General features: G+C 46.6%; 5 protein-coding genes across 5 annotated transcripts; 4 read left to right on the forward strand and 1 right to left on the reverse strand.

Annotated features, from left to right (window-relative positions):
* Positions 1-204: 204 nt before the first annotated feature.
* C8Q69DRAFT_482469 (hypothetical protein) lies at positions 205-598 on the forward strand. Its single transcript, XM_028631652.1, has one exon. The coding sequence runs from the start codon at positions 280-282 to the stop codon at positions 589-591; it is 312 nt and encodes a 103-aa protein (XP_028481232.1). The 5' UTR covers positions 205-279; the 3' UTR covers positions 592-598.
* A 797-nt stretch (positions 599-1,395) lies between these two features.
* On the forward strand, positions 1,396-1,943 carry C8Q69DRAFT_129016 (hypothetical protein). Its single transcript, XM_028625284.1, has one exon. The coding sequence runs from the start codon at positions 1,445-1,447 to the stop codon at positions 1,844-1,846; it is 402 nt and encodes a 133-aa protein (XP_028481233.1). The 5' UTR covers positions 1,396-1,444; the 3' UTR covers positions 1,847-1,943.
* Positions 1,944-4,106: 2,163 nt separating this feature from the next.
* C8Q69DRAFT_510907 (hypothetical protein) lies at positions 4,107-5,082 on the forward strand (the record flags this gene model as incomplete). The annotated part of the gene is made up of 3 exons (XM_028633226.1): positions 4,107-4,254; positions 4,453-4,562; positions 4,855-5,082. The coding sequence occupies 3 exons, from the start codon at positions 4,107-4,109 to the stop codon at positions 5,080-5,082; spliced, it is 486 nt and encodes a 161-aa protein (XP_028481234.1).
* A 5,080-nt stretch (positions 5,083-10,162) lies between these two features.
* C8Q69DRAFT_482479 (hypothetical protein) lies at positions 10,163-10,540 on the forward strand. Its single transcript, XM_028631653.1, has one exon. It carries the CDS (start codon positions 10,196-10,198, stop codon positions 10,448-10,450), a length of 255 nt encoding a protein of 84 aa, XP_028481235.1. The 5' UTR covers positions 10,163-10,195; the 3' UTR covers positions 10,451-10,540.
* On the reverse strand, positions 10,533-13,859 carry C8Q69DRAFT_129062 (hypothetical protein). The gene is made up of 2 exons (XM_028625285.1): positions 13,776-13,859; positions 10,533-13,719 (listed from the first exon to the last, which is right to left on the reverse strand). The coding sequence occupies exon 2, from the start codon at positions 13,607-13,609 to the stop codon at positions 10,961-10,963; it is 2,649 nt and encodes an 882-aa protein (XP_028481236.1). The 5' UTR covers positions 13,610-13,719; positions 13,776-13,859; the 3' UTR covers positions 10,533-10,960.
* Between the last annotated feature and the right edge of the window lie 250 nt (positions 13,860-14,109).

A 14,109-nucleotide genomic window follows, 5' to 3' on the forward strand; every position in this document is an offset into this window, starting at 1 on the left:
GTGACGAAGAACGACCTTCGAAGCGGTCGAACAGATATCAAAAATTGCGCTTGTTATGCAGGTAAGTAGTGTTTTACACGGCGATCAATTGAGCCACACCCTCAAGACTCCTGAAGCATGCTGACTTCTACAAAGTAGGTCCTCTCGAGCGAAGGATACAGATCCTAGCAAGGTTGAACTAGCAACTTAACGAGATCAAAAATGCATGCATGGTCGGCCATCAGCCAGGGACCTGCCCTGAGGATTCTGCAACCACATGTTGCGTACCGGCGTAATAGAATGAGCTACGGAATATGCGTTCATCGCAAATTCATGGATTACCACGACTTCAACCTCGAGCGCCTGGATCCCGAGGTGCGAAATAACCTCAAAACTAATAAATCACTTCGAAAGGGCTTTGTGAATATTATAAAAATCGCTGTGGAGTGTTTTGAGGCGAAAAGAGTTCCCACCGCGGAAAATTTGGCGTGGTTCTGTATTGAAGCGCGCTGCACTGAGAGCAAGATGCGTTTGAGATTCAAGGCATCAAATTTACCCTGCCGGTTCCATTCTACTTCTCGACAACATCATCATCGGGAGATACTCCACTGATTCTGCAGACAAGCAACCCACATAATTGGGTACAAGAAAAAACAAAAGATTGCAGCTTTTGATTTATAGCGACGGCCTTGGGAAACAGATTTGCTCGCGATGCCAAGGATTGGAAGTGCTGGCATCCGGTTCCCACTCTGAACGGTTCCAAATCGCCGTTGTCTCCAACCAGAAGAAAATCAGTCTCCAGAGGGAGATTGAAGGTGGTTATAGCAAATTGAAGAGTCTCACAACATTCAGATTATACTTTTTTTCCCTTCCTTGTCGGAGATGCAACTTGACGGCCGGGAAACCACTCATATTCTGACCGGGACTTTGCTGCAAACATCGAGATAATATTCAAAACACCGCAAAAGTTCTTCCTTGGGAAACCGCCCAAGCCCGTTTCGCAAGTATTTGACCCTGGTATATATATCAAGGAAGAAAAGAAAGTGGTCCTAAACCAGTGACCTTCAAAAAATACAGCCCCCTCGACTTAGTTATCTTTTGCAATAATCCCAGCGCAGGCAAATCAATATTTTATTAGAAGTATTTACAGCCTCTTAATTACTAGCGTATAAACCAGGATACTTCAAAGACTCACCAGAAATACATCAAAATTGCCAACAAGTACGTTATCTAGAAACAAAAGCATGCTGGATAGAGATAGTGTGGGAAGATAATATCCTATACCTCACCTTAAGTTATATCAGCACAACAACGCTATGTGCGCAGCAAATCGCAATCTAAACCATACAATTCTACCTGTTGCTTTCGGCCTCCAGAACTCTCAGAAGGGTTCCAAGATGACCAAAAGTGGTAGTTCACCTTATATTTTGGTGTCCGGAAACCGCATCGCGCGAAAACAGAAGCCATGGGTGCTTCTGCTTATATGGGCGTGGCTCGGTATATTCATCAAGAGTGCATGCGCTCTGAATTCTGGGAAAAGATAGAAGAGCCTAGCCAGGACATGTATAATGTGGCCTTCCATGTCTTTGATCGATACGGAACACTCAAAACCAAAAGAGGAACTGGTGTGTGGGGAGACGAGCTCGATTATGGCCCTCTTTTCCTGATTGAGTGTCATGGTTCTATTCCCTCCCTCAATATCAGAGCATTGTCAACTGCTGATGGAGCGATATCGTCGCCAACAATCAGGATCCCAAATTGTTTTACAATGCTGGGTTACTGTAATAATAGTCAAACAAATAGTCAAGCCTTTTCAACCAGAGGACAATATTCATACTTTGAGAGTGTTCGGCACGCATCCGCGTGAGAGATATTTTTCGGGGGCCAGGGATGGCCGTGTTTCGCCATATCAGGTGCTCCCTCACGTCCTTCTATATATTTAGCTAGCAGCCTTAGTAGCAATGAGAACTCAGACTCTTCGACAACACCTTTTCTCTTTGCTCCTAGCACTGTTATCCCCGAGATAACAGATACAAGTTTGTATCTGCTTATACTTCTCGAGGGCCAGCGTTCGGCACGGAAGTAACGGTATGAATTGGACTTCCTACTTATCATCACATCTGGGATAGCGTTTGTAAGAAGCTGGGATTCTAGCACATATTAGAAGAGTACCTAACATATATGCATGCAGTCATTTATTGAAGCAAGACCTTCCCGCATTGTTATATCATTCGACAAAGTTGACTACGAATATAGAGCTGCTGGCTCCGCTACACGCGGTATAGTGGAGTTTATATATGACTTGGAGCCCATATAATGCCGTAAGGAAGACACTGAAGTCAAGAGGGACGATGCTACGATCAAACTAAGGCGTATGAGATAGAGAATAGCGAAGTGTAATAACTAGCAACTGATAAGCAATCGGTAACCGTGTAGTAATGCTATACTATAATAAGGAAAGAACTGTCCTATCCCGAAAGAATCGTTCGTGCTGGCAAGCAAGGCAGTTTGGGATCACAAAAAGGCATAGATATTATGATGTTCCGCGATCTCCGTGTAGCCATCGCATTCTGAGGCAAGCATAGCGTGCTGGCGAGGATACAGCCGTACAACGCCGGGGTTCGTACCTTGCGGCCATACAGCGAACGGATTGGCCAGATTTGCTTGCAATAGGTTCCATTCCCATGCTTGCTGCGCAGGAATCCAGGCTGAAGGGACGCTTTGAAAAAGCTCGAACTTGGTGGTATTGGGGGCAAAGAACTGGACGAAGCCAAGAAAAAGTTCGGTGGGGGATTCGTTGGGGGTCAGCTTGGCTCAAGAGCAATTGGACCTGGCAGCTTCTAGCGTGGAACTAAACAACAAAGTGGATCATAATAGCAAAGAGGAATGCTAGGAGCAATGGGGGAAAAGTGGTATTAAGGAGTCTGGGTTCTCATTGCTACTAAGGCTGCTAGCTAAATATATAGAAGCATATGAGGAATCGCCTAATATATCGAAATAGGGTCTGCCTCCCCTAAAGACCAGTCCCGGATATACCAGTTTAAAACATCCCCAGAGTTGTCATCACTCCTTGGCAAGTGCTTCTTTAATCTCCTCCGAAATTTGCGCGATCCTATTATCCAACGCTGTATTAGTCGCTTGCGTGGAATCGAGTGTCTCAAGGAAAAACCATATCGGTTTCCCGTATCGTATCGAACATAGGAAAAGTATCCTTATCTGCCTTCATGGTCTGGTTCAGCGACACAAAATATAATTGGACGCGACTATTATTCTTTATCTTCTCTATATAATCTTACCCCGAGCTCCCATACTCAATATACTTTGTTTTGTTCCTGTGCCCACCGTTCCTGCGCTTAATATGGGCTGTTCTATTGCTGCGTTCGACATGGGCTGCCTTGTTGCAGCGTCCAATGGCGGTGGTCGTGTATTACTCGTAATGTCCACACCTTAGCCCGACCGCGCATCTTAAGATCCTGGTTTTGATCATCGTATTCTTTCTGATACCAGCGTGGTTCCCCAGGTTTAGGAACATAATGTTCCCCCGAGCGCAATGGCGTGCGTATCGGTGAAGGTTAGCCCCGCTTCTAATTGCTGCAACGTTGTAGGGAACGCTATCTGGCGAACAGCTCATACATTTTCTTCCTGGGTAGTCACACCGAGACGAGACATGTGGTGTCCCAGCATCGATATGGAAGGGTATGTATTGAAGATAACGAAATGCCCGATCCATCTAGTGTGGTAAGCACTTTGTTAAGATACTGTAGGTGCTATTCCTTTGACTGAAATATCATCAATATATACTAGGAACAAAATACCTGGGCAGTGAGGATGAAACTTCAGATAGCGACGACAATGAACTGGATACCGATGATGATGATCTCTTCATCATTCCTCATGGACCCAAGAACAAACCCAGTATACCCAAAAACAATCCAGCGCACCCAAGAAGGAATCCAGTATACTTCGCGATACTTGTAAGGAATAGAATAAGGTAGCGTGATAAGTAGCAATATTTGCGTAATCGCTGAAGATCTGAAGGCGCACCGTGAGGTGCGCTGCTGAAGGAGCAGTCTTATGGGTCATGTGACCCCCGGTCACGTACATCTCGTGGTGTGCGCAGTGAGGATATGGCAACGGGATATATTCAATCGGTCTTTAGTTGGACTTCAAGCGACCAGCGAACCAAGACCTATAAGCCTCTTCCCTCTAATGAGAAACCATTTGTCAATGAGCCGTCCATCATCCGTTGTGCCTCGTCCAATATCATCGATGAGGGTAAGACCAGTAATCGGGACCACACACCGAAGACGCCAAACCATCTACAGCAGAGCAGAGACTTACATGAGACTCCGTACTCCGTCCGCTCTTCTGCTTGGAATAGCTAGCCTCCACGGTGAGTCTCTATTACAATCGCCTAAGATCCCTTATCCTTTAGGCCAAAACCTTCACGTGCTGATTTCTTGGTTCTCATAGGTGCCTCTCGGATCTTCAACTGTCTGCCTTCTCTCAAATATCGAATACGCTCGTTATTAGTCGCTCTGATAGCTTTGCAGGCCTTGGATTTACAACAGATAACAATCGTTGTAATATTGCAATAACCCGTGCAAAGCAATGTTTCATCCTTATTAGGAAAGGTAGCGACACGGCCTCCACGCAGCAATAGAGGAAGAGGGAGACAGACGACAACTGTCTGTGTGAGCAAAACGTCCGATAGGGGAGGTTGCAGAAATTTTCTCTTCATTGAGTCTAAGCGTTTCCCGCGCAGTTCGTGAGACCGCGGTGATAGGAAACTCTCGTGGTACATCATCGACACTTTCATTCCACTTCTATTGCTCTTGAGGTCATTTAAACTGATTGTTGACCCTTCACTATTAGTATTATGCCCGTCTCATCTTCAAGGGTCTCCTCCAGGAGGATCCAGGTACCGAGGAACTGCCTAACACTTATTCTGCCCATGGTTTCCCATTTGAATCCCCCTACGGTCACCTCTGGCTCGAGTTGAAGAAGGATATTGTTAAGCGCAAGTTATGGGAAGATGCCGTTCAGCACAAGATAAACATCCTGACCAACCTAATCATAAATAGTTGGGCCAAGCCCGAGTAAGGGTTTAGGCTTCCACTCCTAACTCTCTACCTGGACCTCGTGCAGGTTCGAACAACGGCCGCGCTTCCGCCGATGGACCAGGATCAATCATAGTTAACGGTCAGCCGATTACGGTCTCCAACCTCAGCAGCAGCGGAAGCTCCGTTCGCCGCCCCAGCAACGTCCTAAACCAGTGCCATGGGTATCTAGCTTCTACTCCTGACTCTTCGCTTAAACTTTATACCATCGATCTTACGGCGGCGCGGCTAGTGAGTCCCTATCCGTCCGTCCATAATAGGTGATTCTGAAACATACCGACCGGTACCGGACTACAGTAGCTAACTTAAAATCCTGCAATGGTTTGACCTGGATAGCATATTTAATTATTGACATTCTTTGGTTTCTACGTAATCAACTGTCTAGCATTTCCGACCATATACCGTTTTCTGTTAGCAATGTCGACGAATTAAATCGATTTTTTTTCTCAACAGTCAGCAAAATCAACGTTAAAACTGCAAAACGTTTCTAACAGTTTCTTAACCTTCTAAACACCTTTCCAATCATTTTGCGGTAGTAATGTTTAGAGATCAAACCATTAAGATAACAGATTAAACGTTCGGACACTAGTCCGAACATTGTAGAAGAGAAACATTGAAGGTTCCAACCATTAAAAATCTTTTGGGAACGTTACATTAACCTTTCGCATTCCATACCTTTTAACTCTACGATAATTCATATACCTTTTAAATCTACAAACCTTTTACATATATAACGTTAGAAAAATATAATGTTAAAAAATTATTTTAATGTTCTTTTGATACTTCTGTTAAACATGTCGACTTTGCATAAGTTACCGATCTTTAACCGAGTTCTTACCATTTAAAGTCCCCATCAAGGACCGGTATGGTACGCAGGCCCCACCAACACTTTATCCAGCATCACCTCTTCTGCCTTCCTCCATGTCATGCCACACGCTCGCAGCTAGGAATCACTCTATTATGAACGGCAGATATTTGGTAAGTCTCTGTTCCCATTGTGTACAACGAGATTTTGACATGTTATTTCAGCCAAGGAACAGAGACCTCCTGAAACCCCGCTTTTGCCACTGCTGGGTTAGCGATAAGTAAGCAGGATCGTGGATCAGCATGAAGCTTGGGAGGGAGGTGTAGTATCGGGCGGGAGGAGGAGCAGGCCGAGCTGGCCGGATGCTGTGTGTACGGACGATGTTCTCACCGTGGTGAGATCCGGCCCGTGTTCCCCATCGATCCCCAGAATTGTGCCATGGGGGTGCGATCCTAACGGCATCCCGACAGGGAGTGGAATCACATGATGATGTTGTCGCGATAAGCTTTGCTGTTGACAGGGCTGCATCTAGTGGGTCTAATCGCCGTTGGCGGATGGGCCCCCCTGACTATATGATTGCTATGATCAATATCAACTGGGCGGAGCCCCAGGGCCTAAATACAATCAATCTCTGGTGAAAAAAACGCCTGCGTTGCCCCGCGCGTTATTGTCCTTTGGCCGCGTTGGTCAGGCTTATTTCTCTTCTCCTCTTTCTCCTCTCCTCCTCATCTTTTCCTCCTTCTCGTCTCCCATCCCTCCTCCTTTCTTTCTCCTTCTTATTCCTCTCTCCCTTGTTCCTCTCTCCCCTTGTCTGTTGTGCTGTACCCTTCTTGGGTTATATTTTTTAGTGCCCTGGTTAGATTCTTAGATTCCCCTATCTTTGCTTAATCTGCATTATCCAAAATAGCCAATATAACAGATGATCCTATTACGGGATTGTAATGGCTCAACCCTAATATAATAATGAATTCCAACCCCTCCTGCAAGAAGAAGTATTAAAAGTCTAAATTTAAGATCCAACAGTTTAGCAACATGATTGAGGCTGATACGCGGAAAATGTTTTGGTTTATTGTGTTGGTCGACATTGCCCCTTTAGACCCTTTCTGGGGATACGGCCTGGCCGCCAATTATGCTCTTTTGGATTCCTATATGGCCAGTATAATCGATATATTAACACAAAGAGGCATCCGGCGCTTTGATGCTGAAACGCATCTTTAGGTTGCTATACTTAGTTATCTGGTGAATGCAATCTGTCATAATATGGATAAGCAGACCCGAGCCTTGGCTAACAACTTCGCCGCTATTACTATCCAGGACTACCCTGTTGTCAATCTTAAACAATACCTGAACTTAAGAGATTAGATACGCCTTAAGGCTGGTCAATATTGGCGGGCTGCTATTATAAGGATGAATGGCCTGTCTAATATAGCCCGCGAAGGCATCTTTATATAGGAACTGGATGCTATTTGCGAACAGGTGAGTTATAGGGCCCTATATATTTCCCTCTGGGATAGATTGACTAATGTCCCCGGAGCTGATTATGCCGTCTCCTCAGGATAGTTATGTTGTGCCGTGCTTCTTCTTCTTCTTCTTCTTTTTGCTCACCATAGTAAGATTTATGCTGACCGGTGTGGCGGGTTAGTCAACCATATGGGCCATTGAGGTGTACGAGCTTAAGTCCCTTGATAGGTTGCCGATCGTTCGGAACTGGATTATTAGAAATAAAATTAATATTACCTGCCCTGCTAGTAGAGGAGATCTCTTCAGCTGGTTCTATTAGGCGTAGAGCGGTTTAACACCCGAGCAACGGCAAGAAGTCAAGTCCTCTTATCTGAACTTTGATAAGTTTCTTATAGTGATTTTCGGCCCAGATCCCAGTTATTACTATAAGATCTATCCAATCATCAAACATGGCCTGTAAAATAACTGCTGCGTCCGCCTGTGCTCCATTCTGTAGACGCGCGAATATATAGTGCTTGGGAACCTGTCCAGTGCCGTCAGCGCACATATCCCTCGCGTATATAATTTTTAGTCTCCCCCCCCCCCCCCCCCTTTCTTTTTTCTGACTATAATGAGATCAATACTAACTGGCACTGCGGGCGCGCCAGTACTTCCTGGGGTTTATTAATAAGATCCTAAAATAGTTCAAAACTGTTATTAGTTTAGCGGCCGAGCAAATTAGTCCCTTAGATATAGATCTACTAATACATAAATCTAGCTATTTTACAGGAGTTAAGCTAAGACTACTATTCTTCCCTATTCTGTCCGATTTTAGAGTTAATTAAGCCAAGCAGATGATTACCGGGAATACCGCCCGCCTAAATAAAGCATAGATGCTTAAGCACCCTAATACTAAGCCCAACTGGCCCCGCCTAGCGACGCCATTCCGCAATATAGATAGTAAAGCATACCCGTTCTAGCGCCTAAAGTTCCTGGCCAACTTGAATAATACTATATATATAGATCTCTACCACCATCTCCTTAGCAATAATATAGTTAACGCCCCCTTTCTGAAATAGGATATAGTTATAGTGCATAATGCCCGGAAGGCGGGCTTGCTTACTAATCGCATCCTAGGATATATAATCTAGTGGTTCAATCCCAATGCAAAGACCCCCGGCACTAAGAATAAGAATGCGCTCTTATGGTTCTGGGACAAGATTATAAAGAAATATATTATCAATCGCCGCAATAATATATTTATCCTCCCGCTCTGTAATGGCCCGCATGACTCTACAGCTAGTGCCCAGGCTCTAATTAATGCAGTCTTCCAGATCTGCAAGATTTACTATCAGGAGCTAGACACGGGCAAATACAAGCTGAAGGTACTATCCTCCCCTCCCCTCCCCTGCCCTTAAGCCCCCTGCTGACCGATCTGTCTCTAGCTTAAGGATCTCCCCGCCGGCCCCAACAACTATAAGCAGACCATTATATATAACGCCTGTTTTGCCCAGCATCAGTAGAATAGTCTTTTGCTCCTGGCGTGGGATTTTACCGGCGGCGCGTTCCTAACTCCCGGCGGGCTTAAAGGATATTGGGACTGCACGCAGATCGTAAGTACCCCCCTCCGGCGGCCTAGTGCCCTTAACTAACCCCGCGGCCGGCAGGTCAATTGCAGTCTGCCCTGGACCATCTAGGGAGACGTCATAGTCCGCCATATGGCCACTGCCAATCCCGAGTTGCGCAGGATTATACCTATCCTTGGGTTAACCGCCCGGACCGACCTCTGCCATAAGGGCAATATATTTGGGGCGCATTTTATATACTGGCAGCTCAAGCAGATCTAGACTGAGAATCGCAGCCGGGCTCAGACGGCAACTGTTGGGCTATCTAACTAGCTAGGCATCCTGACCTAGATAAGTCTTTGCCCTATTCTTACTATGGTGAGAACTACCCTGCGCTGACCGATCCCCAATAGCACTAGCGCATTATTATTAAGGAGGCCTTACACTGGTATACTAAGCTGCTGAACTTATTGTCGCCTAACCATATAGACCCCCTTAACCCGAACGAGCCCTTTCATACAATCCGCTTCTCCCACAATTTCTTCCCGAGTATATCTGCTACTAATCATGCCCCTCTAGATACTATATAAATCAATTCAGCCCCCCAGGCAACTATAGTAATTAACTCAGTGCTCCTAACAGCCCCCATGCTTACTTCTATTATCTTACACATCCTATCCTGCATAATAGCACTAATTATCGTCGTGGACCCTTTTATAGAGATAGGTCCGCCGCAGACCCCCAGCATAAACTGCTTTATTCTTAATAAACTCAAGCGCAGCGGGGCAGGCTATAGTTATTATTGCCGTGCCAGCAGCGGTGTTAGTAACTTAGGTAGTCCTAGCTCTAATCACAGTAGTCGCAAGAGGCTGAGGGGCCAGTGAGCCTCCCCAGCAATCCCATAATAGGGAGTAAGATAGATGGGTTAGTGATTTAGGATGGTGGCGCGGTTTTTTTTCTTTTAGTTTTCTAAAAGTTCGGTAGTGGTTTAATTCTGTGCTTCAATCCGCCTCTTCCATGTATGAATAGTATTTTTCCCGATGTTTGTTAATACTTGAATACAATCTCCGACTGCCGTACTGTGTCTTGTCTCCCCGTGTGGTCCGGGTGGCGCGCCAGATCGATGATGCCTTGGGGTGACCCCAGAATAGAGTACCTAGTGGGTCCGAGCCGCGCCGTTGGGGTGGATCCCCACGCTTCGGCCAACCTCCCGCGCTTGATAGGAAATGCCGATTCAGATCCTCACGCCGTCCCTTCGCCCACAATCAGACGAGACCTTTTTCTCCATGGTGAGCAAAAGAACAGTTCTCGCGCTTCCGGTGCTCGTCCATCTTTGCCCCCCCTGGTCGGGGTTCGACATCGGTGACGCCCCGCTGGCCACCCGCGTGGTTGCGTTGCCCTCCCCCTGTCTCTCAGCCAGCTTCCCCGCCGCGGCCATCGGGCCATCCGGTTTAGCGGTGAGAGACGCAGCGCACTGTCTGTGGAATGTCGGTGCAGATGTGGCAGCAGCTGCTAGAAAGAGATCCTGTAGCCAGTTCTAGTATCAACTACCTTATTCTATTCGTCCTGACCTGATTTCCGAGTCCACACCTTGACACTCTTGTTCAATCCAGGAAATTTACATAACAATATCTATTGCATACTATCGAAACATATTGTACATATGACTATGCATATAGAGGTATTTCGATTATATCATCCGGATAGACCGTCCTGCACAGTCGTAACTTCGTAATTTGTCACTTAAAACTCGATATTGCTTGTCGGCGAGGGCGGGGGGTAAGATATCTGTCATTCGGAAATGCAGAGCTGATCTGCTGCGATAAGTGCTATTGCTGTAGGATCGCACAATGTGAGGTATACAGGCCACGTATAAAATATGAAAGTATTCGATCATCGCTAGATGACACCAATATGGCGGAGGCGGGTTGGCTGGAGGTTCCGTTCTGCCACAAGATCAACAAGAGACCAGAAAAAGCCCCAAACTGATCTCTGGCGCAGTGATAAACGGGGAAGGAGAAGCGTCTCTGTATACCCCTTGATATTAGCTTTTAGCCAGAAGACGGGGTTGTCATGCTTTCATCGGATTCTGGTGGAGACAGTTTTCTCTTAGGCTGCTTACGCGGAACGTATTCGGCGACTTTATCCGCGTTGAAGCCATGGTACAATCGTAGATGCTCTTTGAGGGCATCCGCTGAATTGAAAACCTTTGATATACAACCTGCAACTTTGCATTTTGAAGGCACCCAGCTGGGATCGTGACATCTCATTTTGTGCCTTATATAGGCACCGTAATTGGCATACGGTTTTCCTCCGTTGCAGCCGTATTCACACGCTTGTGTGCTCTTCGTGTGACTCGTTATATGCGTTGCCAGGCTGCTATACTTGGAGTATGCCTTTCCACAGCCATGGGGACAGACAAGTGCGGGTGGCGGCAATTTTGCGGGCGGCTTCGTAGGATCACATCGAGACACGTGGGAATCAATGCGTCTTCGTGTCGGATGCTTGTAATCACACACGGAGCCGTCGACGAACTTGGTTTTGCAACGAAATTCATAGAGTGTCGGCGGGTCTCGGCTATTGCCGGTGGCGACAGAGTTATATAGACGCTGTGGTTCATTGAACATCTCCAGAGCCACTCTTTGACACAAGACAATGTTGATTCTGGCAAAGAAGCGGATGAATTCTTCTCCGGACATCTGCGTCCAGAACTGTTGCGACTCAGGTTCCATATACATGATATCTGCTGTAGCTAGTTTTTCCGCGTCGGTAAGGTGCAACGGTTCAGAAAAAGCATTATCCTTGCCGGGGGTTGGACTGGAGGAAGTCCCCGCTAGAAATTGCATTTCCTGGTCATCTTTTGGGACATAATGAGAGCTGCCTGTTCCGCAGCCAATCAAGTCTTCAAATTGACTCATCATTGTCATTTGCAAGTCGACGTTGTCGTTGCCTGCTTCTACCGAGTCTCCATCTTCATCGTCACTAACCATGATTTGATCATAGCCAGAAATCTTTCCAGTTTGAGCCTCTGTGGTCATCAACAGGGCTGGATCTATATTGGACGGTGTTGTTTCCTTGCGCTCGACATTTGGGACCTTAATGTTATCACCAGATGCCTCGGCTTCAGTTGGGGTTATACCAGACGTAGTCCCAAGTGTGTCTTGACCAGTCCTGTTTGAAGTAGATTTATGTATGGGGCCCTTCACCGCTTCCTCTTTCCATGCGTCGAACTCGGATCGGAACAGGGCCCTCGCTGCCTTACGACGGTTGCTCTGCGATGAAGGATCAAGACCGCGTTCTTGACACCAGCTAGTGAGCTCTGGGGAATTCTTGCGTCTTCTTTTTTTCTTCATGGACTCGTCGGCAACAGGTGGGGCGAAGGGATCCTGGAAGGGATGGGAAGCTCTGGCTGTAGTGGTGTCGACGCCGAGTCCCCCCATATACATCTCCGTTACACCGGCGTGCAATGCTTTACGACTATGTCCCAAAGCCCTTGCGACATGTTCAGCACTTGTAAGAGGAAAAGCTTCTGCTGGCACGTGGGCGAGATCTCGGGCAGAACCGTATCGGACAGCATGAGATGAGAGCTTTTGGCAAACACCAGCTTTAAGTCCCATATCCTGGATAGTAGCGCGTAATTGCTGGGTACGTGCTGGAATGTCGGCAGAGAGAAATCCATGCTGCTCGATGCCACATATGACAGGACGCTGGGGGATCTGCCAAACAACTTTGTGGTCACGTCGTGAAAAGGCTTGCTGCAGAACCTCATCTAGTGTAGTGAGCGGAGAATTGGGATCCTTCTGGGAAGCACATGCTCCTTGACGAAGAGCATGAATCAATAATAGCTTGACAGCGTCGATCGCGAATAGCTCTGGAGCTTCATATTGTCTAACAATATGCGTACGAGCCTCGTGAGGACGGTCTTTTTCTCCCTTAGCGTAATGAAGGGAGACTCTCATGATGACGTTCTCGAGGCATGGCTGTTTCTCCACTATCACTTCGATATGCTCGTATAGTAAGCATGCCTTCCCTTCATAATGCTGACTCAGTGCAATATCGCCAGCACGAGAGCAACATGCGTGCATCAGTACAATGCTTAAGAGACGAGAGATGTGTATGTCCCACGACCGGCAGCCGTTTTCGAGCCCGTCTTCAATCCACGCTCTTGCCATATTTCGAAGGAGGATAAGACCCACAAAGCAGCCTTGCTTCCTGGCCCCTTTTATGAGCTTACCCTCCTGTCTGAGGCGAGCAATGCACGAATCAAGTCTTTTGGCTTCGCCATTCGTCATCCGATAGTCCGGATATCGGAAAGACAAACCATCTACAAGTAAGGAAATCGAGCCGCGAATAGTGTATTCTGATATGGCATGGCCCTCACCATAACGGGATTTCATGTTGCGTACCACCGTTTCGACAAACCGGATTAGCTCGTCACCAGTAGGAGGGCCGTCTGGGGGGTTTCTGGAAGTCGCCCTGAATGCGTCGAATCGATTCATGGTCATTTGGCGCATTTGCTGGGTGGATGGAGCGCCTCGCTGATCAGTAAGGGTCTTGAGTCGTTTCTTGGAGTGGGCTCGGTCTTCAAATTGGTTCTCTTGCATTTTCTGAATACTGGCAAAACCTGCTCGTGCAAATTTATTCACCGGCGGCTCGTCAATTTCAATATCTGATGAATTGAAATCTTGCGTAGCTGCCATGGCTGTTGTAGATTGTGATGAAGCGAGCGTGTAAGCTGTTTGGATCGACCAGGTGAAACTAGAGGTCTGTCAAATCTCACGACGAAGCGGGTGGTACGGCGGTACAGAAACTAAGGATACATTTCATATTAGTATTTTGAAGTAACAAACAAGACAAGAGACTTACAACGAAGTGCGTGACTTAGAAGTGCCACAACAACAGCAGAGCAAGTTAAGGGTAGCTGCTGAGAAGGTGAACATAGGATCTCACAAGATTACCGACTGTTCATATTAGACTATTTGATACAACTAGGCGAGCAAGAAGCTTACTATAAGATATGCAGCTCAGCTGCATCACAGAAGAAGTAATAGAATAAATAGGAGAATGGGGATCGAGAATGAATGTAGAAGGATATGAAAGAAGAATTTGAAATTGTCAGAGAAAGCTTTGGCACGGCAATATCTGTCTGGGGATAAAACCCAGACTGAAAATTTTGCTCGATAGCACGCTGAATGTGGGA

The sequence above is a fragment of the Paecilomyces variotii genome, assembly GCF_004022145.1.
Source record: "Paecilomyces variotii strain CBS 101075 chromosome Unknown C8Q69scaffold_19, whole genome shotgun sequence".
NCBI lineage: Eukaryota > Fungi > Ascomycota > Eurotiomycetes > Eurotiales > Thermoascaceae > Paecilomyces > Paecilomyces variotii.

Bases quoted from the DNA above. Each gene is read 5' to 3' on its own strand.
- C8Q69DRAFT_129062 (XM_028625285.1), bottom strand. From the start codon at position 13,609: ATGGCAGCTACGCAAGATTTCAATTCATCAGATATTGAAATTGACGAG.
- C8Q69DRAFT_129016 (XM_028625284.1), top strand. From the start codon at position 1,445: ATGGGTGCTTCTGCTTATATGGGCGTGGCTCGGTATATTCATCAAGAG.
- C8Q69DRAFT_482469 (XM_028631652.1), top strand. From the start codon at position 280: ATGAGCTACGGAATATGCGTTCATCGCAAATTCATGGATTACCACGAC.
- C8Q69DRAFT_482479 (XM_028631653.1), top strand. From the start codon at position 10,196: ATGGTGAGCAAAAGAACAGTTCTCGCGCTTCCGGTGCTCGTCCATCTT.